This window comes from Bos indicus x Bos taurus, chromosome 5 (assembly GCF_003369695.1).
Source record: "Bos indicus x Bos taurus breed Angus x Brahman F1 hybrid chromosome 5, Bos_hybrid_MaternalHap_v2.0, whole genome shotgun sequence".
NCBI lineage: Eukaryota > Metazoa > Chordata > Mammalia > Artiodactyla > Bovidae > Bos > Bos indicus x Bos taurus.
In genome coordinates, this window is record NC_040080.1 from 41,233,301 (window position 1) to 41,259,404 (window position 26,104).

The 26,104-nt window shown below is 34.2% G+C and overlaps 1 protein-coding gene across 3 annotated transcripts in view; it reads right to left on the reverse strand.

Annotated features, from left to right (window-relative positions):
* The window catches only part of IPO8 (importin 8), a 66,659-nt gene that overhangs the window by 10,572 nt on the left and 29,983 nt on the right, over positions 1-26,104 (reverse strand). For all 3 annotated transcript variants that reach the window (XM_027541633.1, XM_027541634.1, XM_027541635.1), the window contains 12 exons: positions 24,192-24,268; positions 23,788-23,904; positions 23,265-23,354; positions 21,688-21,853; positions 20,493-20,653; positions 19,917-20,042; positions 17,610-17,676; positions 14,744-14,869; positions 13,979-14,076; positions 12,459-12,554; positions 3,791-4,011; positions 752-957 (listed from right to left, as the gene is read on the reverse strand). In XM_027541633.1, the coding sequence (XP_027397434.1) occupies positions 752-957; positions 3,791-4,011; positions 12,459-12,554; positions 13,979-14,076; positions 14,744-14,869; positions 17,610-17,676; positions 19,917-20,042; positions 20,493-20,653; positions 21,688-21,853; positions 23,265-23,354; positions 23,788-23,904; positions 24,192-24,268 (1,551 nt within the window). The remainder of the gene's footprint in view (positions 1-751; positions 958-3,790; positions 4,012-12,458; positions 12,555-13,978; positions 14,077-14,743; positions 14,870-17,609; positions 17,677-19,916; positions 20,043-20,492; positions 20,654-21,687; positions 21,854-23,264; positions 23,355-23,787; positions 23,905-24,191; positions 24,269-26,104) is intronic.

Here is a 26,104-nt window from a genome sequence, read left to right on the forward strand (position 1 = left end):
TCCATCAACAAATGAATGGATAATGAAGATGTGGTGAGATATACAGTGGATTAGTACTCAGCTATAAACAAAGAATGACATCTTGCCATTTGCAACAAAATGGGATAGACCTAAAGGATATTATGCTTAATGAAGTAAGTCAAACAAAGATAGACAAGTTCTATATGTTACATTTAAATATGGAATATAAAAAATGAAAGAAACAAATGAATATAAAACAGACTCACAGATACAGAGAGATAACTAGTAGTTACCATTAGGAAGGGGGAAGTGGAGGGCCAAGAGTAGGAGATTAAGAGGTACAATCTTAAGTTTTAAAAAAATAAGCTACAAGGATATATTGAACAGCACAGGGAATATGTTAATATAATAACTTTAAACAGTGTAATCTATAAAAACAATGAATCATTATATATGCTGTACATCTGAAACTAAAGACCTAAATGTATAACCAAAAATATAATATTGTAGATCAACTATACTTCAATGGGAAATAGATAAATAAAGTTATGAACTGTTTATTTCTGGAATTTTCCATTTAACATTTTTAGACAACTAAAATCATAAAACCAAAATTGTGGTAAGAAGGGACTACTATATAATTTAGTCAATCAAACTCAAAATATTTGTTAAACATGTAGCAAGCCAAGAAATGTAAATCTATTTAATGTTTGTAAATAGACTAAAACTCAAAGAAAACATATACTCAAAAAAATCAGTTCTAGCATTCACTGCAGTTAGAACACTTTACCATTTTCTTCTATATTGGCTTTATCTGCTTTTGAGTGATCCTCCCGGTTTACCAGTTGTCTGGTAGCGCAGACCTGCTTTAGTCCAAGGAAAAGGAAAAGAATTGAGGGCACAATCTGTCCCACCACAGCATCTACTGCAGGAGGTCGATTTTGCAATTCCAAAAGGATACTCAGTCCTATTATACACATCTTCCGATCATGATGCCTACAAATCATAAAAGGGAAAAAAGTGTGCACATGAGAAATAAGAAAAATTTCTGAAGAAATTACAAAAAGGAACATCCAAGTTGTGCTCTAAGGTTCATTCACTGGAGCTACACAGAGGTAAAACCATTTTGTACTATATGAATTCCTATGCAAATCAAGTTTTGCAAACCAATTCTCATCATCAAAGACCTATGGGAGCCTACAATTGATATGATGAATCTTGCTGTAATATCAATTTATGATTAATACAAATGCTGCAACTGGTCCTTGACAAAACAAGTTTTATTAAAGCAAGAATACCTATATATGACAGCATAAAATTCCTATCCAGTGAAAAAATAAAAGTCCCTTAGACTTTGATTCATTGTACTGGTCTACAAGGTACACTATATTGTATACTAATCCCCCAGGTGCCAAAAGCTAGTCTAAAAATCTCAACGTCTAATAAGCTGAACTTAATGCGGGCATGCTCAGTTACTCAGCCATGCCCTATTCTTTCAGGTCCCATGGACTGTAGCCTGCCAGGCTCCTCTGTCCATGGAACATTCCAGCCAAGAATACTGGAGTGGGTAGCCATTTCCTGCTTCAGAGGATCTTCTCAACCCCGGGATGGAACCCAGGTCTCCTGTGCCTCCTGCATTGGCAGGTGGATTCTTTACCACTGCACCACCCGGAAAGCCCTGCTGAACTTAATAGCTGCAAGTAAATCTATTAAATGTTCTGCGCTATAAAATAAGATAAGGAAAACTAATTCTGAAGGAAAAAAAGTTTGACCAATGGTGGAGCTAGTGGTAAAGAACTCACCTACCAATGCAGGAGACATAAGATACCCAGGTTCAGTCCCTGGGTTCAGAAGATCACCTGGAGGAGGGGATGGAAACCCCTTCCAGTATTCTTGCCTGGAGAATCCAATGAACAGAGGAGCCTAGCAGGCTACAGTCCATAGGGTCGCACAGAGTCAGACATAACTGAAGCGATTTAGCAAATACACAATATACATTACAAAGATTTTTACATGAGTGCTTCTAAATTGTTTAAAACTAAAAATATTAAGAATGAAAAGGTTACTGTATTAGTGTAACATTCACACAGACATGAATAAAAAAATTTACTGGCAGTAATTCAAAATTAAATATACAACAAAAAAAGTGAAGTGTTAGGTCACTCAAACATGTCCAACTCTTTGAGACCCCATGGACTGTAGCCCACTAGGCTACTCTGTTCATGGGATTCTCCAGGCAAGAATACTGGAGTGGGTAGCCATTCCCTTTTCCAGGGGATCTTCCTGACCCAGGGATCAAATGCCAGTCTCCCACATTGCAGGCAGATTCTTTACTGTCTGAGCCACCAAGAAAGCCCCAATATACACCATGCGCTCCTCAATATACAACAAACCTAACAACAAATATAGCTTCTGTTATTCTTCATTATTTCCATTGCTTGATTCCAGTTACCAATGCCAAAGCAGTATACTGTAACAGGTGCTGTGCTTGGCCTGATGACTTTCTCATTAATGCAGCTCTACCTAGTAGTGTACACCAAGGGTCAAATGGATTACAGTACAAAAGACGATTACTGAGTGGGGCTCTGAAGAATCCAAGGGAGCACAATCCACACATGCCCAATCTATATAATTGCTGAGACACCTTCTATTTTGGGGAAATTGCTTATAGATGCTACTAACTGTGTAACTGGGCTTCCTTGGTGGCTCAGTGGTACAGAATCTGCCTGCCAATGCAGGAGAAGTGGGTTCAATCCCTAGGTCAGGAAGATCCCCTGGAGAAGGAAATGGCAACCCACTTCAATATTCTTGTCTGGGAAATCCCAGGGACAGAGGAGCCTGGCAGGCTATAGTCCATGGGGTGGCAGAAGAGTTGGACATGACTAAGTGACTAAGCAACAACTATATAACTGTGAATGACTAAATCTCTACTCTGTAAACCTTTGTCAGATATAACTAAGTACAATTTCTTTCTAAAGTATGCTCTTCCTTTCAAAGTATTAGTAAGAAATCTAAATCCGGGACAAATTCTAGTCTCCTATATGTAGAAAAATTAGAATACACATAGCAGCTTTTAAGTATGTTTCCCTATTCCTTTTCCACCATCCTAATTCAGGCCTCCACCATCTCCCCATCACTTGGTAATATTCTAACTACTCCTGCTGGAATTATTTCCCCCTCAGTAAATTTTTCTAAATGATATCTTACAAGACGTAAAAAGAACACTAGTTATTTCTAAATTAATCAGCAGTCTCTCAAATTCTAACACAACAGGGTCACTTATATGTGTGGGGTCACCTGAGGTGGGTATATAACTATGACTTAGGATCTCACTTTTCCTACGTTGGAAAGCTAGGAAAGTGCTTCACACAAAGCTGAACTCTCCTACCAGGATAGGACCTGGACTATAGCTAACAATCCTCTGATTTCACATTTGAGAACAGGCTTCCTTGAGGTTTTCATATTTTTACCAGACTAGTACTTTCCTTAGAAACATGACTCCATTTAGAATGTTGTTACCCAGAGACACTTAAAGTCAAGGAACCCAAGTAGACACTTAATTCTTGTTGCCAAGACATATAACAATACACGTAAGTCAAAAACAAGTGAAGAAGGGTAATAAATCTAATTTTCAGAGTCTGTGTTCTTTTCCACTAGATTATACTCCTGAAACACATTCTTAATTCTCTAAAAATTAAATATTATGTTAACAACACACTAAAAAATTCCTAAGATATAAAAACTATCTTTCAATATGCTATTATACATGCATATTACAAGTCACCTTTCCAACAACAGAAATGCAGTGTAAAATCAAAAAGACACAGACCCAAGAAAACAATCTGTATCATTCATCCACTGATTTATAAATTGTACAGTTACAGGTCCAGGGTTGTGAGGCAACTGAATTCGTTCTAAAGTATGTAGCAGCAAATCAGGGTTGTAGTACAAGGCAGCAATTGCAACCTGAAGACACATAGTACGAAGCTCACTAGTTTTGACCCCTCGGGTTAATCTCTCCAAAACAAGTTGAACGAAGAGTGGAATGCACTAGAAGAAAAAAGAAAAAGAGAAATCAAGTAACTTTTACAGAAAGCTGAATGCTGGTAAAGTGTAATCATTAAATAAGACACTCTTAAAGACAATAGAACTTGCTAGTTTAAATCATTTTCAGAATTATTAAACTCAGAGAGATTAAATGACCAAAAAAGGTCCTAGAGCAGTACCAAAATGTCTCCTTTCCTTTTAACTGAAGATTACAGTTAGATGAAGGTTGTCCTACAAGAATACACAATCAAAAAACTGCAATAATCCAAATGTAGACTCAGTCATTTCCATGTTTAAGTTAAAATGACTAGGATGGAGTTTTTCTTTGATAAATCAAATTGGAAATACACTTGACCCTTGAACAAAATGGGTTTGAACTATATGGATCCATTTAAATGCAGATTTTTTCAACAATTAATACTACAGTTCTACACTATCCATGGTTAATTAAATTCAGATAGGGAGAAATCATGTATACAGAGGGCCAACTAGAAGTTATACACGGATTTCTAACTGCACAGAAGGTGAGCACCTCTAACTCCTGCATTGCTTAAGAATCAAGTGCAAAAAAAAAAAGAGAGAGAGACTTAGAATAAGCATGATGTGATCAGAATTTCTCTTGAGGAAAAAGAATTCCCAAAAAAGTCACAGGGATATAACATATAACATGGTTTGCTGTTGTTCAGCCACTAAGGTGTGTCTGACTCTTTGCAATTGCATGGACTGCAACACCCCAGGTTTCCCTGTCCTTCACTATCACCCAGAGTTTGCTCGAACTCATGTCCATTGAGTTAATGATGCCATCCAACCATCTCATCCTGTCACTCCCTTTTATTTCTGCTCTCAATGTTCCCCAGCATCAGGGTCTTTTCCAATGAGTCAGCTCTTTGCATCAGGTGGCAAAAATATTGTAGCTTCAGCTTAAGCATCAGTCCTTCCAGTTGAATATTCAGGGTTGATTTCCTTTAGGACTGACTGATTTGATTGTGCTTTCCAAGGCACCCTCAAGAGTCTTCTTCAGCACAAATCAAAAGCATCAATTCTTTAGCACTCAATCTTCTTTATGGGCCAACTCTCACATCCGTACATGACTACTGGAAAAACCAAGCTTTGACTATATGGACCTTTGTCGGCAAAGTGATCTCTCTGCTTTCTAATATGCTATCTGGGTTACATCAAGCAAAATGCTGAGCTGAATGACTCACAAGCTAGAATCAAGATTGCCAGGATAAATATCAACAACCTCAGCTATGCAGATGATACCACTCTAATGTTAGAAAGTGAAGAAGAACTAAAGAGCCTCTTCATCAGGGTGAAAGAGGTGAGTAAAAGAGCTGGCTTAAAACCCAACATTCAAAAAACTAAGATCATGGAATGCAGTCCCATCACTTCCTGGCAAACAGATGGGAAAAAAGTGGAAACAGTGACAGATTTTATTTTCTTGGGTTATAAAATCACTGCAGACAGTGACTGAGGCCACGAAATTAAGACGCTTCCTTCTTGGGAAAAAAGCCTATCAGGCTCCTCCATCCATGGGATTTTCCAGGCAAGAGTGCTAGAGTGGATTGCCATTTCCTTCTCCAGGGGATCTTCCCGACCCAGGGATCAAACCCGGGTCTCCCGCATTGCAGGCAGACGCTTTACCATCTGAGTCACGAGGGAAGCCCATGACAAACCTAGATAGTGTATTAAAAACTAGAGATATCACTTTGCCAACAAAGGCCCACATAGTCAAAGCTATATTTTTCTAGTAGTCATGTACAGATGTGAGAGTTGGTCCATAAAGAAAGCTAAGTGCTGAAGAATTGATGCTTTCAAACTGTGGAGCTGGAGAAGACTCTTGAAAGTCCCTTGGACAGCAAGGAGATCAAACCAGTCAATTCTAAAGGAAATCCGTCCTGAATATTCACTGGAAGGACTGATACTCAAGTTGAAGCTCCAATACTTTAGCCACTTGATGTAATGAGCAGACTCATTGGAAAAGACCTTGATGATGGGAAAGATTGAAGGCAGGAGGAGAAGGGGGAGACAGAGGATGAGACCATTGGTTGGCATCACCAATTCAATAGACATGAGTTTAAGCAAACCCCAGGAGATACTGAAGAACAAGGAAGACTGGCATGCTGCAGTCCATGGGGTCACAAAGAGCTGGACACAACTTAGCGAGAGAACAACAACACTACTACTTAAGAAGGTGAGGAGATAACGAATGTAACTATTTGCTTATTTTTTTTAATGAAAGTATGAACTAAAACTGGGGTTGGGGGAGATGGAAATAGGGAAAGACAGTAATGGTAGAGTGGACAGGGATGGAAGCTAGATTTTTCTGAATATACATTGAATATACATTGTTTTTTATAAACCAGACTTTAGACTATGCATATATTTTATTTATTCATAAAAAAATTTAAGCAATCCCTAGGAGTTAAAATAAAATGAATAATCAAACAGGGATTATTCTAAATTACTTTAAAATTTGTGACTTGACATGTTTGGCTATAAATATTCCTAGAATATACCCTTGAGACAAAAAGAGCTACTAAAAAATCTTAAACACACATGTTTAAGACAATGTAATCACATGTTTGTGACAATGCTGGTATAACTTTACACTGACACTGTGTATATACTTTTTATTATTATTTTTAACTGGAGAATGATTACTTTATGATGTTGTGTTGGTTTCTGCCATACATCAACATGAATCAGCCACAGGTATACATTGTTCCCTCCCTTCTGAACCTCCCTCCCATCTCCCATCTATCCAATCCCTCTAGATTGTCAGAGTACCAGGATGAGCTCCCTGTGTTACACAGCAACTTCCCATTTGCCATCTATTTTACATATGGTAATATGTATGTTTCCATACTACCTCTCAATTCATCCCACCCTGTACTTCCCCCACTGTGTCCACAAGTCTGTTCTCTATGTCTGTGTCTCTACTGCTGCCCTGCAAACAGTCTCATCAATACATCTTTCTATATTCCATATATATCTATTAATATTCAATTTGCTTTTCTCTTCCTGACTTACTTCACTCTGTATAACAGGCTCTAGGTTCATCTACCACACTAGAATTGCCTCAAATTTGTTCCTTTTTATGGCTGAGAAAGAGTCCATCATATATGTACCACAACTTCTTTATCCATTCATCTTTATCCATATGGACATCTAGGTTGCTTTGATGTCCTGGCTATTGTAAATAGTGCTGCTGTGAACACTGTGGAACACACATCTTTTAGAATTGTGGTTTTCACAGGGTATGTCTAGTAGTGGGATGCTGGTCATATGGCAATTTTATTCCCAGTTTTTTAAGAAGTTTCCATACTCTCCATAGTGGCTGCATCAATTTACATTTCTACCAACTGTGCAAAAGGGTTCCCTTTTCTCCACATTGTCTCCAGCATTCACAGTTTGTAGATTCTTTGATGATAGCCATTCCAACTGGTGTGAGGTGATATCTCATTGCAGTTTTAATTTGCATTTCTCTAAAAATAAGCAATGTTGAGCATTTTTTCATGTGTCTATTTGCCATCTGTATATCTTCTTTGGAGAATGTCTATTTAGGTCTTCTTCCCATTTTTTTTTTTTTTTTTTTGGAGAAGGAAATGGCTCTTTTGATTGGGTTGTTTGTTTTTCTGATATTAAGCTGCATGAACTGCTTGTATATTTCAGAGATTAATCCTTTATGAGACTCTATATATTAATACATATTAGTGGGATAAAGTAAATGAGTAATTATGATGAAAACAAGGATTCTGGGTTTAGGGGATATTGATTAGGATCAATTTGGTTAAATAAAAATAATGTAGTCTTGAATTTGAACTGGAAATATCCATGTCTTCTAATAATGCATTAGTCTTAAAATAATATAGCGTGTATTTCCTGGTTCTCTTTTCTGGAAATAATGACCAACTCAATAGCAGAGGCTATCCCTTCTGCTTATAGTCCTGGAATACCATATCCCAGGGTAGGGCAGGAAATGTACAAGATGAACCTGGAGCATCTAGTCACACCAGATAGCAGAAAATTCCCAAACACTACTAGAGTCAGGTCAAAAGCACTCATATGGCAAACTCAAGAAGCTCCCACTAGCCAAGGCTGAAAGAACTCTGTGTGCCTGAAACATTCTGAAGTATTATTTTAGTATTATTTGAACTTACAGATTTAAATGAAACACATCAAATAAATGTGAATCTGTAAGTTCAAGTAATACTAAAATCCAAAAACAAAAAAACCCAAAACATCTCACTGGTCATCTTTGGAAGATGCTAGGAAACAAATTTATTGCCTCAGTCATGATAAATAAAGAGAAATACTCAAACTGTTCCTCAGAGGAACCTAATAAATTGATGAGAAAACACTTTTCTTCATAGAAATATTTCTACTCATAAATGAAGAAAGAATGACAGAATTAAAATATCATCACCATCAGCACTAAGATCATAAGATGAGAAACAACCAGACATCTGTGCCTCCTGGTAGGAGCACACACCACCACCTATGAAGCATTCTTGCCAAAAAAATCACAAATAAATCTTACCAAAATATCTAGATATAACTACCAATTTATAGGAAATACTGAGGAATTTAATTCCAAGGTGTTATAATCTTTCAGCACAGTAGTGCTAACCTCACTAAGATTAGAAAGTAAGCTAACTCAACTTTCTGACGTAGAAATGCTTGGATACCAACTTTTCAATCCCTCTGACAATCCAGTTTTAGAAGTAGAAATCCACAGTATTACACCTGAAATTCTTATTTGCTAACTTCAAATGAGTCTATCCAACTAAAAGCAATTCCTTTACTCAATTTTTCTTTACTAGACTTACTAGACTTCTCCAAACTGAAATTTAAACTTTCTTCATTTCTTAACAATTCTAACTAAGAAGATAAAGCCATTGGACTTAAGTTTTGACATCCCTTCTTTCTACCTCAAGACACATCTCTGTATCAGCATTATCTAAGGTGGAAATAAGAACATATTTTGAGATGAATGAATATGAACATATACCAAAACTTATTAATGTAGTTAAAGCAGCAGTTAGAAGGAAATTTATAGCTATCAATCTCTATAATAAAAAGCAAGAAAGACCTCAATCTAATAACCTAAATTTCCACCTCAAGACTCTGGGAAAAGAAGAGCAATCTAAACTCAAAGAAAGTAGAAAAGACTAAATTATGAGGATTAAAGCAAGAACTAATGAAATAGCAAACAGAAAAACAAGAGAGAGAAAAATCATAAATTGGTTCATTGAAAAAATGAACAAAATTGACAAATTTTTACTTGAAATAACAAAAGGGGAAAAAAGAGAAAGAAAGAGAAGATGATAATTACTAAAATCAAAAACAAACAAGGTCATTACAAAAAGATAACAAAATATTATGAACTGCATGCCAACTAATTAGATGAAATGGACAACTTCTAAGAAAGATGCAAACTCCCATATTAACTCAAAAAGAAATAGAAATACAAGTAGACCTATAACAATTAAGAGATTGAACTGGTAATTTTAAAACTACCCACAAAATAACCTCAGGCAAAGATGGCTTCACTGCTATATTCTAATATTTAAAAAACACCAACCTTCATAAATTCTTCCAAAAAATAGAAGAGGAGGGAGCCCTTCCCAACTCATTCCACGAGGCCAGCATAACACTGATTCCAAATCCAGACAAAGATATCACAAGAAAAAAAATTACAGATCAATATCTCCTATAAATATAGACACAAAAAGTTATAAAAAATACCATCTAACTGAATCTAGAAATATATAAAAAGGATCATATTCCATGATCAAGTAGGATTTACACCAGGAATTCAATGTTGATTTAACATGTGAAAATCAACAAATCCACCATATTAAAAGAACAAAAACCATATGATCATGTCAAGAGAGGCAAAAAAGCATCTGACACTCCTTCATGATTGAAACACTCAACAATCCAGGAGTAAACAGGAACGCACTCAATCTGATAAAAGACAGCTATGAAAAACCCACAGCTAACACTAGACTTAATGGTGAAAGGAATGCTTCCCAACCTAAGATTAAGAACAAGACAAGGTGTCACCATACCAATCACCCTTGCACTGAAGGTTCTAGCCAAGGCAACTAGGCAAGAAAAGTAAAAAAAAAAAGCACCCAGGTTTGAAAGGCAAAACTCTATCTGCAGATGAGATGACCTTGTATACAGAAAATCCAAAGAAATTCTCTGAAACTCTATTAAAACTAATAAACAACTTTGGCAAAGTTGCAAGAAACAAGATAAATATACCAAAATATGTATTTCTAAACACAGGCAATAAACAACTTGAAAATAAAATTAAGAAAATAATACCATTTACAACAGCATTAGAAAGGATAAAATATTTTAGGAAGATTTTAACAAAAGAAATGTACTTGAAAACTACAAAACATTTTTGAAAAAAACTAAAGATAACCTAAATACAAGGAAAAGGAAAGACATCCTATGTTCAGGGATTGAAGTATTCTCAAAGTGACAATACTCCCCAAAGTGATCTAAAGATTTAGCACAATGCCTTATCACAATTCCAGCTGTCTTCTTTCCTTAAACTGACAAGTCAGTCCTAAAATTCATATGGAAATTCAAGGGTCTAGATTAGCTAAAAGAATCTTATACAGGAAAACCGGAGGACTTAAACTTCCTAATTTCAAAAACTTACTACAAAGCTACAGTAATAGTGCAATCCTGGATTAAGGACAAAAAAATTCATCAAAACTGAATTAAAGTCCACAAATACATCCTCCCATTTATAGTGAATAGATCTGACAAGTGTGCCAGGACATTTCAACAGGGAAAGAACAGTTTTTCAACAAATAGTGCTCCTAGACACCTTGACATCTACATGTAAAATGATGACTTTGTACCTTTTCCTCACACCATCTACAAAAATTAACTCAAAATGAATTAAAGACTTAAATATTAGAGCTAAGACCATAAGTCTCTTAGAAGAAAATGGAAATGTTTTGTAAATTTGAATTTAGCAATGATTTCTTAAATATGATGACAACCACAACAACAACAAAAAAATAAATTAGACATCATCAAAATTAACTTTCCTGTGCTTCAAAGGACATCAAGAAAGTGATAACACAAAAATTGGGAGGAAATTTTTACAAAGTACATATCTGATAAGGAACTTGAGTTTAGAATATATACAAAGAATCCCTAGAACTCAAAAACAAATAAACTAATCAAAAATAGGCCAAAAAATCCTAATAAACATTCTTCAAAAAAATACAAACAGCCACATGAAAAGATGCTCACTATCATAAGCCATCTGGGAAAATGCAAACCAAAACCATGAAATATCACTACTAGGATGGCTATAACAAAAAGACCAACCAAGTGTTAGTGAAGATATGGAGAAATTAGAACTCTCATTCACTACTGGTAGGAACAGGAAATGGTGCAGCTACTTTGGAAAAGTTTGGCAGTTCCTCAAATGGTTAAACACAGAATTACCACTCCTATATATATACATATATAAACATATATACCAAGAGAAACGAAGACATGTCCACACAAAAATCAGCATACAAATGTTCATGTCAACATTGTTCACAATAGCCAAAATGTGTAAATAAGAAAAATGTCCATCAATTGACAATTAGCTAAAATAAATGTGATACAATTGTATGATGAAATATTTATCAATTAAAAGAAATACAGAATTATCAATTAAAAGAAAGTAGAATAATGGTTGCCTAGGGTTGAGGGTCATTTAGGTGAAATGAGAAATAACTACTAAAGGGCACAGAGTTTTCTCAGGGGTAGTGACGAAATATTCTGAAAACTGACGGTGATAATAGTTGTACAATTTGGTGACTATATTAAAAACCAGTGAAGCATAAACTCTAAATGACTGACTGGATGGTATATAAATTATATCTCAATAAAGCTGTTATACAAAAATACATGGAGTAAATATTACAGAATTGGAAAAAAAAACTCTACACTTATACTTGAACATTTTTCTCAGTAACTGAATATCATACCACAGTTGTATCAAAAACTGAATTAATCTTATTAAAAATATATATTTTTATATCAATAGAGAAAAACTTTTTCCTTTTTGCACCTTCATTTCTGGTTGAAAAAGATATCTGGGAATATTTCAATAGCATGCACAAAAACAAAGGAAAAAAGCAAATCTCTGGGAATCAAACTGAGCAGGATTTGTACATTTATCTCCTTCATGATTTACTTGTTAGTCTCTTAAGTTATTACATATTTTTCGGTGTATCTAGAATGCAAGGAACAATTTCCAAATTGCATGGGTATTTTTGTTATAAGATTTGTACCAGTAAATACAAACTATAGGCTATCTTTATAATTTTTCATCATAATATAAACAAAATGTCAAGCAGGCATTGTAAATTTAAAATTTTAAACATCAAGTAGGATGTTTTCTATACATGTATTACCTGATCAATTCCCCTTCCTTTGCACTGAAGAATGATGACTTCAAGAAGTTTGGCTGCATGACATTCTGCATCTTCTCCTGCATCTCCACATAGTACCTGCAGTAATTAAAATTTCACTCAGCAGTGAACAGCATTGTAAAACCTTAATCAAGTTTACATAAAGTAAGTATCAGGTAAAAAACAGCCATTAGAATCATGGCGTTTGCATCATGAGTTTACCTTGCCAAACCAAAAAAAGGACGTTCAAAATGAAGTCCATCTATCTTTTTTATCTACTCTAATTCCTTATATGAGTAATGATTCACTTTATTTAACTCTGGATTAAAAAGTAGGCTGTTACCTGTCTATACAAAAAAGCTTCTCTTTAAGTAAGGCACCAAAAACAATAAAATGATACAATGAAATTTAAAAAAAAAACGAAAACCTTCTTAAACAATGAAACAAACCCTGTATTTTTCGTATTTTTCTGTTCTTTTTGAATCCTGTCTATATCCACCCAGTTTTTCATAATGAAACCATAAATATAATATTACATACCATTTAATTTCCTCACATGGACTTTATAACTCGAAGTACTTTCTGAAGATATTAAACCATTTAGGACTAAACAGTATTACACAAGATGAATATAACAAAGCTTACCAGACTGTTCCCCTAATGACAATTCTGTATTTTCACTGAATGAACAATTATAGAAAGCACATGTTCATACTGAACTGAGACCTAAATTAGATAAACTGAATATGAGTTCAGCACTCTTTAACAGAGCCTGGTACATATCTCTCCTAGGAAGGAAAACAGGCTGTACACTAGCTATCTTACTAACAACTCCAAAGCCAAACTTAGGTTTCTGGCTATTTGAGCTTTCTAAAATCTGCCATCTCTATGTAATACAGTTTTATATTTGTGAATATACACATATTCACCTAAAAGAGGAGGAAAGCATTAGTCATGAGTCACTCCTAGATATAACCAAGGGGGCATTTGTGACAAAGATAACGTAGTAGACAATCATGCTTGTACATAAATACAACAGTAGTCATTACGTGGCTTACAAACTACCCTGTATTGAGTTAAATGATGCTATCTTTCCAACTATTCCAATATTTTGTGTCTTGTTTATGTTCAAATTACCTATACCTAGTGTTTTCCAATATATACATTCAATTAAAAGAAAAATCATAATTCACAAAGTGTGGTATTTTCCTAGCACTCTTCTTTAATCAAGTAGTAAGTCTATATTTTTTAAAGAAAAACTACATGGAAAATTATTTACCTAAGCATTGTGAAGTACACAGCTACAGAAGTAGCAAACATTAAGTATAACACACAATATGAAATTTTCAGAATATAATTCCAAACTCCATTTGAAAACACAAAATGACAAATATATGTTCATAAGAGCAATATACAACTAAATATATAAAAAATAAATTGAGAGAGTACCTAAAGTGAAATACAACACTAGTCAGTAAACATTAGTAAGAATCATTATGACAAATTGATTAGGACATGCTTACCTTTCTACACATTGTAAAAAGTATTTCTAAATGCTTTGGATTTGACAGTAAAGTATTTGTATCTATTGTCACATAATTATGCAGAAGAGGCATCATGTCTGGAAAAAAATTCAAACGCTCAATGAGATTTGAGCAACAGAAGCAGAAACCAATTATTACCACTGTAAGCACATTTTTATACCACACACACATTACTATCTTCCCTTGCAACCACAAAATGCGAGAAACTAAAATGGTACACCTGCCCTATTTATTGATGAGGGAAATGTGGATCAGAAAGATTAAAATTCTCATCATTTACTGTAGTGATTGTTATGAATTTTCTTCTTTTTCCCCATAGCACTCATTACCATCTGACACACTCTATTTGCTTATTTGTCTGTGTGTTTCCTAGCCTATCCCACCCCATACTAGAATGGAGGTGTCAAAAGGGCAAGGGCTGTCTATTTTGTTCTCTGATGTACTGCTGAGCTTAGAACATTGCTTGGAATATAGCTGACATTCAGAAAATATTAATTAATATATGGATATATACTCTGACTGCAAAGTAATTTAAGTAAGATTCAGTAGGAAATATAGCCTTCCTACCATGACCTCTATTCCTAGGGCTAAAAAATAGTCCTACAATAGCACCAGTCAACAGGAAAGGAAGAACAATTATTTTCTGATTAGTACTGGAATCATATGTCTTTATGTTAAGTGTCAGAGGAAATAATACCTATCTAGACACAGAACAGCAAAAATGTTACATGGTCAAAGTCATACCTGTAAAATATTCAAAACAATCCTGCTGAAAAACCTCATATAAGATACCTAGAAGCTGCCACATTTGAGGAGAAATACCATGGCAAGTTAAACTGTAAGCCAGTGAAAGAATTTCTTCATAGAATTCTAGAAAGAAGAGAATCTCCAGTTAGAATCCTAGGAAATAGCAAAAATTAAACACAAAGACCACACAGAAGAGGATTTAGGCTATATACTCACACATATCTTATATCTAACATACTTTTGAACATCTGTTTCTCAGCTCCCATCTCTTGCTATCTCTATTAATATTTGCCATCTTCCATTTCTCACGAAGATCTGCCCCCTACTCAATAAGATATGGCAAAGATTTGCTTTTACTAAACTTACTTGTAATACTGAAAAGTTATATTTTTTGTGTTTTGTAATATAGAAAATAAAGTTTATATATAAAACTATATCAGAAATGGATACAAGAAGGAACAATTATTGTATGTGTCTCATGCACAGGATTTTAAATTTACAAACAATTAATGTTCTTCAGAGAACTTAATTCATCTATGTGAAAATATCTGTCTGCTGCATGTATTTTTTACAAACTATATACAGAATATATTTTGCCAATTTACAAAGCTTGTAAAATAGTACAATATTTTTCAACTTACTTCAAGATAATTATACTTACTATTAAAAGAGTCCAAAGGGAATATTCTTGCATTTGTACATATACTTATTATTCTTACCCTCATTCAGAAGGAAATTATATCTAAACATACAATCAGAAAACACAAACCTCAACACAAAAATTTCAAAAATTTCCTACCATGTCACTGAAAAAAAAAGTCTAACTTCAAAGTTTTGGGGGTTTTTTTTTCCTTCTTCTTATTTAAGGGAACCAATATTCACCCTGGAAGCTTGAATAAAATTTTTTTCTGTAATCTTATTCAAATTTTAATATATTTAAAAGCTAGCAATACAGATATTTGCCTTACCAAAAGCAAAATTAGATGGAAATCATAGATATTGGGAAATAATTTAGGAAAGACAATCATTTGAAATACAACCAATGGCCTGAATAAAAAATTTCTGAAAGTTCTGTTCAGGAAAGCAAATGCCTCTTCCTAACATGAAGCCTAAAAGAAAGAAAAGAGGCCCAGTATTTCCTTTCATGCTCTTGATGGCTACAGCCTGTGTACTTTATTTACCAGGCCACTCGAGATGCTCAAGATGAGGACTATGAATCTGAGGGAGAAACTAAAAGGCACAAAGCTGTTCCAGTTTTTTTGTGGAGGGTGGGAAGAATCAGGAGGCTCTCGGTCTGTGTTGGGAGTCTGGACTATGGTGGGCAGCAGTGTAGGACCCAGTGTTGAGCAAGGCAGCACAGGCCTTCTAAGCAGACCATTTTTATGGCAGAATCCTGGCTGACTCTGGCCAACTCCAGCCTTCCCACTGCTTTGGTGAGCTACAAATATCCTTCCATCAATTCCATTTATGTTTAAATTAACCAGAAGCTTTTTCATTTGGTCTCAGCCAAGACAATGGACTATTAGGGTAGGATGGTTGTACTAACTTTGACTTACTACATAAGATAGAGGAGTTAAATCAGTAATGGCTAAGCCTAGCTTTTAATAACATGAAGTTCAAGAGTAAATTAGCAATAAAAACAGGCAAAAGAAGGAGGCAAAAGTGGAACAGTGGAAAAAGACTGGACTGTGGACATAAACATGGTCAGACTGCTATGTAATGCACAGCAAAGGGGATATAGTCAGTATTTTATAACTTTGTATATAGAATATTCTATAAAAATATCCAGTTACTATGTTGTAAACCTGAAACTAATACAATATTGTAAGTCAATACAATATCCACATGTTTGAAGTCCTTAAAAAAAAATTTTTAATGGAGAATTTTCAGTTGCATCTCTTCACAAAAAGGACATAAGTGAATACATTCTTTCTGATGTATCAGAATCTCTGAATTTATGGTCCAAGAAGCCTCATTTTAACTAGATCCTCAGTGATTCTTATCCACATCAAAGTTAGAGAACTACTGCTTTAAAGTGATGATTTCAAAAGTAAGGACTACTTTAGCAAAGTAGAGGATAACGCTCTAAAATGGGAGAAGAATGTATTAGAACACTTAGTAGAGATAAATATATTCATTTATATTTAACTTCACATTTTACATTTCTCTTTATGTATGTAAATGTATCACAGTAACATGTATATTGCATATAAATATATATTCAAGTATTATTCACATACATTAGAAGTACATGCTCAATTTTTTACTAATGGTGTGAATGATAAAAGTTTGGAGATGGCTGCTCTAATGTGATAACCTGCTTTTGTTCCATCTTTCTATCTCTTACACTATACAGGCTACATTTCTCTCCTACCCACAAGACTTGTGGCTGGTATCTTCAAAATGCTTGGATACTATGAAAAGTTGCCTCTTCTACAAATCCCAATCAATCTATAACGTCCAGTATTAACTACTGACTCTACTCAGAATTCAGGTACCATAACATAAACAGAATAACAATTAATGCACACTTCTGATAGAATATATGCCTATCATCTCACATTTTTCAATCCTAAAGTAACCTCACCTGAACCTCATCTTAGTTCTTTCTTTCTAAAAAAAATTTAAAATCTCTGTTCTTTAAAAACTCCAACAACAAAAATTCTTAATTGGGTATGTTAAGCTTACCTCTAAATGAAAATCTAGAAATCTAATATTAGAAAGTATATCTAAAAATTGAACAGAAGGCAAGCTTCTCTTTCTCAAAACTGTCCATTTTGTTGAATTTGAAGGGCTAAAATGCATTTTTCATCAAATTTTAAAATAGTCTCAATTTACCTTTTTATTCTATCTTTGAACTTACCAATTACATGTTTCTGTAAAACAAGATCAATGATCCGTAGACAGATATTCTCTAACTGCTGAGTAACCTAAAGACAAATTTTAAACATTTAGTTTAAAATTCATCATAACCCTTAATTTAATCTATAAATTTAATATTACCCCAATAAAAATACCAATAGGTTTTTTTTTCCCAATAGTAGCTTTTTGAGAAGAGAAATTAAGAAGTTAATTCTAAACTCCATGTGAAAAATTAAACACCAAAGAATAACCAGGAAATTCTGAAAAGTGGGCTAATGATGGAACTGTGAGTTAAAATCATAATAAAATTACAAGTTAAATTAATTCCTTATCTCATATTTTATACCAATATTTTAATTCATAATATATCTAGGGCTTCAATGTGAAGACTTAAGCCATAAAAATACTAGCCATCTTTTTCCGATTTCTAATTTTACTCTTCATACATTAAGTATTTATACACATGTAAATATTTCTTTTAAGGAAATCTTGCTTTCAAAGCTTGCTTTTAGTAAGTCAAAGTTCAAAATCATAAGACTGGCAGTCAGGAGACCAAGATTCCAGTCCTTGTTTTGCCTCTAGTTACCTATGACCTTGGCAAAGCCATCTAGCTAAAGGCTTTAAGATTTTTCATCTATAGGTTAGGGAAGCTAGATTTGATTAGTGTATCTCAACTTTAACCCATTCCTCCTTTGATAATCACAATAAGGTCACATGCTCCTTTAACTTTATTTGAAATTCAAAATAAAAGTAATATCAAGAATTAAAAAATTAAAACAGAAAGATAAAACGGTGGGTTTTTTTTTTTTTTTTCCCCAAACTAATCCTGATGTTTATCCTACTACTGCCCATCCTCCAGACAAACATATTTGGGAAAACTTGACAAGACGATTTCTAAGCTCTCTTCAAATTTAAAATACAAGTTCTACATATACGGGGAAAGAATAATCCTTAAGTATACATGCAATTTAACTTGAAAATCTCACCATTACAGAGAGGCCCATATACTTTCAACAAGGACACAACAATACAATAATGAATATAAAAACAAAAATTCACATTAAGTCTTTTAGGCAAAGAAAGGCCTGCCCAGGAGAAGAAAATTGAACCATTTTTAAGAACCTGGTAAGCATCCATTGCTTACCAAAGTATGCGATAAACACAGGATAAGTCAACAGCCACAGGGTTTAACAATGCTATTTAAAGAACCAGCACCTGCTTCCTAAGTCCCACTGTATAAAACGAGAGCTGCCAACATTGCCAAACAAGTCAACTGTGCTGGCAGAAGTAATGAACACAAATCTAATTTAAGTAAAGGCTATATAATATATAATACTTGGGGAGGAGAGCAGCAGGTTTTAGGTAGGCAATAATTGATATATTATCAGGATATATCAATTGACTGCAACTCTAAATCTACAAATTCCCAACTCCGTGAACATGAGATACTACCTGAACCTTGTGCTGTACTTCTGCAGAAGGGCACTACCATTACCCGCGCTGCAGCGGGGGACATGGTGACATTCTGTCAGCTAATGGATAAGGGGACGACAGAGGATGAGATGGCTGATGGCATCACCGACTTGATGGACATGAGTCTGAGCAAGCTCCGGGAGTTGGTGATGGACAGGGAAGCCTGGCATGCCACAGTCCATGGGGTCGCAAAGAGCTGGACATGAATGAGCAACTAAACTGAACTGAACTGAACGGATATGAGAGTGCTTGACAAACATCTGCACAAATTCTTAATCCAATATTGTTCTGGAATTCAGCCTAGGGAAGATGATGTTTTAAGCTCTTCTTCCCTTGCATTCTCAGGTATTTGTTACATCAGTATTTTGTTCTATTATTTAAAATTTGCCTCTGTAACTGAATGGCAGTCTCTCTCTACCAAGAGGACCAGACTGTGGATTCCAAACAGTGTGGCTTATGTCCTATTAAATTTGGTTTTCCCCCAAGCCTACCCTGGCACATAGCAGATGTGATGAACTAAGTTTAGCAAAAGAGATATACTATATACTATATACTATATGTCCTATTAAATTTGGTTTTCCCCCAAGCCTACCCTGGCATATAGCAGATGTGATGAACTAAGTTTAGCAAAAGAGATATACTATATACTATATACTTTAAAATCACATGCAACATTTCCCTTCAATCATTTTAATACTTTTCTTTAAGATTTGAGGGTAATTTTTAAAATCCAGCAACATAAACAGCAATTTAAAGGTCAAGAATTTAAAATTCATGACCAATAATATACATTTCAGTTACTATAATGACATCATAAAACACAAGGAAATCCTACCTCTTTGTGATCTTCTACAACTGTCAAGATAGTATCAATGGTATGTAAAATTCCCATAGCCATTACAGTCTTGTCTTCAACTTCTTCATATTCATCACTTTGAAGAACTTTGCCAAATATCTCAGCCTACAAAAATAGCAAACACATTCAACAATTAGTACTGCTACATGCACACTTCTCTATGAGAAGTGAGCAAAAGGACAGTGTCACATCTCCAAATGCCACCACTGCTCAAACTTTAAGATATGCAGTTTGCCAAGTGAATATTGATGATAAAAACTGTCATCTTTTAAATATAGCCACTTTGCCCTTATCTAGTCACTAAAGTGGAATATATATTAGCTATTATAATCAAACAGCAAATAATTAACTTCTGGTTGCATTAAATAAATAAATCCAAAATCTAGGAAAACTGAAAACTATACATTGAAATTAACTGTCAGAATTATTAGAGCAAATATTTTTACATTAGCATTTCAGTTACATACAAACTAAACTTCAAATTTTGGAGTTTAATTTACTTAGATCATTCAAAGCCTTTATACCAAACTAACATAAAACTGTGCCCAGTCTTACCAAATGCTGAGTCATATCCACAGCAATTGAGGCAACCTCTTGGCTGTATTCACATATCATCTTCTGGATAACATTAGTAACATCATCATTTTCTGTCTCTCTAACAATGTGCAACAGCTCCTGCATAATAGGCCTTACATGTGGCTTCATATATTCCTTGGCTAATGCAATAAAAAACAAACTCAGTAAAAAATATTAGCGATTCACAAGTGAAAGTTACTTGGTCACAAGGTAAATAACACAGGGTAGTAGGTTCCAGATACATATTTGCCTGATGGTAAGTAAGTTATAAAGTTGTACCAAAATAATGTTCACCAATGTATCCATTTTCCCATGAGCAACATACAATCAGTCCTGCACAGTAAAGAACTCTCCTGCCCCAAATGCCAATAGCTCCCTTGAGAAATTTGAATCACATGTGTCCTCTGTCATCAGCATGACTTATCAAACATGAATATGACAGCATGATACAAGTGTAAAAACCATTTACATAAAGACTGTGCCCAACATTGATGATGCTCATTCACTCTTTCACCCCATCTCCAACCACCCTTCTCCCCACATGTGTTTATCTAATATTGCCTTCCATTGGAACAGTGTTGTATAGGGATAAAGGCTAATGTTATTCATAATGCAGAATTTACTTTTAAAGGTTTATTTGAATTTTGAACAGAGCCTTCTTCTCAACAAAGGAGATATGTGTTATCACTCACTAGAAATGCAACTTGCTACTTTCAGAACTGTGAGAATCACAGAATCCTAGAGCTGAAAGGAATCTTAAAGCCATCTAGTCCAATCCCCCTAAATTTAAATATATGGCAATCTAAGCCTTGACAGATCATATATCTTGCCCAGGTCTAGACAGCAAGGCAGAAGCTCAGTCAAAACTAGACTCCTAGGTCTCTTGATTCCCCATCTACCCTAATGTTTAACAATCAACTTGTTTCCTAATTTCAAATTTTTCTGGAAACCACGGTTAACAGACATTTCTAAAAGTGGCAAGAATAAACTCTTATAAAATTCTGAGGGGGCAAAACCTCAAAAACCCAAACTCTGAACTTTAAGACAAGGAAGTAAACAAAACTATTTGAGAAGACCACATCAAAATAATTATTTAATTAAAAATACCCTCTAAAAAATGTATTTTTATTCTAAATTTTAAATTTTGTTAATTTAATAATAATTTTGGCTTTACCTTGTGTCTGGTTAGAAATTAATGACTGAAGAGCAAGGGCAGCTTCAACCTTGACAGGCATCTCCTTATCCTCAATCAGGCTCTTCTTTGCTAGATCAACTGCATTTCTTAGGTTGAGCTCATTATGAAATTTCAAAGAACTGAATGCATGAAGTACCCAACAGGACTATGTTATAAGGAAAAAGTTAGTAGGAAACTATTAGGATTATGGTTTTATGTAATAATGAATATAAAAACTTCTAGGTAAAACATCATTAATCCTACCATGTACTATTCATTTATTTGTTTTTTGGAGGGAAACATATTAGTCTCAGTTGCTAACTTCTCGATTCCATACTTCTTATAAGAAAGGCAATTTTATTACTTCTAAATTACCTTTATGCAATATCGTTATTCATAAGAAAGATTAAACAGAGCCCAACTTAAGTGTCTCTAAAAAAAAATCCTGTCAATGCTTTAATAAATATTATGACTCACAACTTATTATTTATATGCAAAAGCACTACAAGCCAGTGTTGACATTCATTTACTGGTCTTCAAAGCAAATGAATAAAATATTATTTTCCTTTACACTAATCAGCTTAAGAAACTTGACTTTTTCAGTCACAGAAGATAAAAAAAATTTTAACCTTGTATAAATTATCAAACTTTAAACTATTAGACCACTAAATCATATTATTTTCTTAAATCTATTGCATAAAATACAATTGACAGTAATTAATTTGAATGACTAACGACTTGCAAGAGACATACAATTAATAGTCTGTAAAAATAGTAGCCTACTTATAAAAATACTTGTGCACCCTCTACATTTCTAACCTACATTCACACAAATATTTCTCTAGTGACTATTATTTCTTTTTAAATATTTTTCATTTATTTATTTATTTGATTGCTCCAGGTCTCAGTTCCCTGATCAGGGATTGAACCCAGAACCCATGCACTGGGAGCACAATCTTAACCACTGGACCACCAGGAAAGTCCCTGTCTTTTATTTATAAAATGCTTTGGTGTGTACAAGGCATGATTAACATATATTGGTTTTAGCAAGATATTTTGTTGTGTTGATATAGTTACAAAAATAAGCACTAGGCTGTTAAAAGTTCTATTTTAATTTCTCCATAAAATATATTGCTTCTATAAATAATATATACTTAGAATACAAATAAATGTACATGGATTATTATTTTCTCCATGTTATTAAAGTCTATCTAACTATTATACTGGAAATCATAATCAAGAGTTTAGCCAAAATATAATTTTCATGCTGTTTTGGGCACTAAAAATTAATCAGCCTATGAATTTACATGGTACCACCACTGCAGCATCACCCCTCTCACAGTATGTTCTGCATATGCAGCAAGTGAGGCAAGAGGGGCAGTTGCAGTTAAAATCTATACATCCCTTTATTTACTAATTTGCTCTTTATTCAGCTTTTATGATTTTAAAAGACATTCTCACTAACTTCATTTTGTCCCAGTGTGGTAAAAGATAAATTTGTCCAAAAGTATTTAGTTCAATAATTAACTTACAAATGAAGATTTCGAAACACTATAATGAAACATGGAAAAACCTACTCTGGCTCGAAGGTATCCCAGGTTAGACAATAGTAATGGAAATACGTGATTCTGCAACAATAACTCCATTTGGTCCTTGAATAAACTCTTCTGTTAGGAAATAGAAATTGAGTTTAACTTATTAATGTCTTTTTCATATGTAAAAATCACTTCCTAATAAAGCATGTTTCTTATGATTTACACTTAATATACTTTTATTTAAATTTTGTAAAATTATTGACCTACATAATGCATTTTAAAACAAGAGAGAAATAGTCTTTAGATAGAAACTTGATATTAACTGATCTTTCTAGAAACAACACTAAAGTTATTTTGTATCATCTTTTTTACATAGCAACAGTTTCATACTGAAAAAGTGAATAAAAAGTCATTTTAAATTAAAAAAATAAAAATGACAGAAAAATATTTACAGTCAACTCAATTATGCAGAGTCAGCAGTTTTAAATTATCCATAATTCTCATATTATCTCATTTGCCTATGCTTCACAGTGTTATTAAGTAAATTAAATTTGAGTAGCTTAACCTTCAGTAAAATATCAGCTAGGGAACCAATCACATGCAGGGCTCCATCTTTCTTCCTAGGATCAAAGTTCGGGTCTGTTAGGATTTGATAACAGAATGCCATCATTTTTGGCAACACCTAAAGAAATAGAAGAATCCACTTTAGTCTACATGAGCTTTCACTGCTTTACTATCATATTAAAAATGATGTACAAATTTTCAAAAATAAAGACATTTTATTGTGTTCTATCAAGCAACTACAATTAAGAAAAAATATTCCTTTTCCCTTATGAGGACACAAAAATTTTTTAAAGTTACAGATTATAACTACTAACATAATTTTTCAATTACAAGGGGCATTCATTAGAATGTCAAATCAACACAGGTCACCTTTCAGTTTTGTATTTAAAAAGAATAACTACATACCTCTTTTCTTTTCTTTGCAGCGGTATATAAGAGAGTCTGGGCTGCTGTGGTAGGAGAAGCATAATCTTCGAAAATATCTAAGATTTTAGATTTTAAAAGTTTAAACCATGTTAGCAAAAATACAACTACTTATTATAATTTAAACCTGACTGACCACTATTCTAAAACCAAGAAATAAAACAGTCCATATATAACACTGGTTATAAGCTAAGAACATATCACGACTGCTCTCATACACAACAATATTTATCAAACTCTATAGGTTGTCCTTTTAAATAATCATATTAAAACAAACAATACAGTTCCACTGAGGATAGGAAAAATGCTTTACCTCTATAAGAAAACAATAAAAATTTATTTACTGCTTATTGTGTGCCAGGCTCTGTTCTAAGCTCTGGGAATACAAATATCAAAAAAAGGTTCTCATGTTGCTTACACAGTAAGAGAAAGAAACAAACTGATTACATACAAACGCACACAAGTCAGTACAGCTGAAAGCACCGCATCTCAGAGAGGTTAGGTGATTTGTCCACAGTTACACAGTAAGCGACTAGGCCGGTATTCACAGCCAGACTGTCTTAACATCAAGGCCTAAGCTCCTTCAGTCTGTTTTTTTAAAAATTATTTATTTATTTCTCTGGCTGTGCTGGGTCTCAGTTGTGGCTGTGGGATTATTGATCTTTGTTGGGGCATGTGGGATCTTCTAATTATGGCATGTAGGATCCAGTTTTCTGACCAGGGATCAAAACCAGGCACCCTGCATTAGGAGCATGGAGTCTTAGCCACTGGACCGGCAGATAAGTCCCTCTCCTTCAGTTTTTACCAAATCTAAACACACCATTATTAATATCAGTCAATATACTTAGAAGTATTTTGTTCATATAAATAACTGCACATGACAAAAATATAAAAAGGAGACTAGTAATTGTTTTCCCCAATAGCTTTCTAAAAGTAAAATACACACACTAGCCACTGCGTTCTAGTCCACAGAAGCAAACTATTAAGGAAAAAAAGGCACTTAACCTAGTCTTGAGTTATCCATATTCTCCTTTAATCAATAAAATGTAACACACAGAACTCTTAACTATTATATTTTTCCAAAACCTGAGGTACTTTCTTATTTAATATGAAGAGTAAGTAAAATAACAGTAGTTTTCTGAAAGCTAAACAAATACACTGCACTTATAAAAGTTCACAGGTATAGAAAAGCCAAACACTAAAAAGAATGCCTTAAATAAGACAGAAGAAAGATTGGCAAATAATTCTGTGCTATTTAAGGCATTGTGCATGTGCCGAGTCACTTCAGTCGTGTCCGACTGTGCAGTGCTAGGGACTGAAGCCCACCAGGCTCCTCTGTCCAAGGGATTCACCAGGCAAGAATACTGGAGTGGGCTGCCATGCCCTCCTTCAGAGGATCAGCTGGCACAGGGATCGAAGCAACATCTCTTAAGTCTCCTGCATTAGCAGGTAGGTTCTTTACCACTAGTGCCACGTGGGAAGCCCATTAAAGCATTAGGAAGGGGAATTAATAAATCCTGCATTATGTATCATGATTTGAAAAGGAAATGATAGAATGGAAGGATAAACCAGTGGTAAATACTTTTCTCATACTTGTGCTTTTCCTGTACTTTGTCTCCAAGAGAAAGAGGCACTTCCTAACTTACCGAATCAAATAATACTAAACATAAGCATTGTGAAAACAACATGGACCAATAATCTGGCATCTATTCTAGTAGGCTTAATTCAGGTAACCAGAAACACATGTCCCAAGAAGAGGAAAGCACTGTGGTCACAGCCCCTTCAGCATGCCTTAGGTAATGCTAGTCTTAACATTATTTATTTGAACATTTCACTGAATGCAGACTAGTGCCAAGAACTTGCAAAGTAGTGTAGAGCTCTAGAAGGGATGGAGA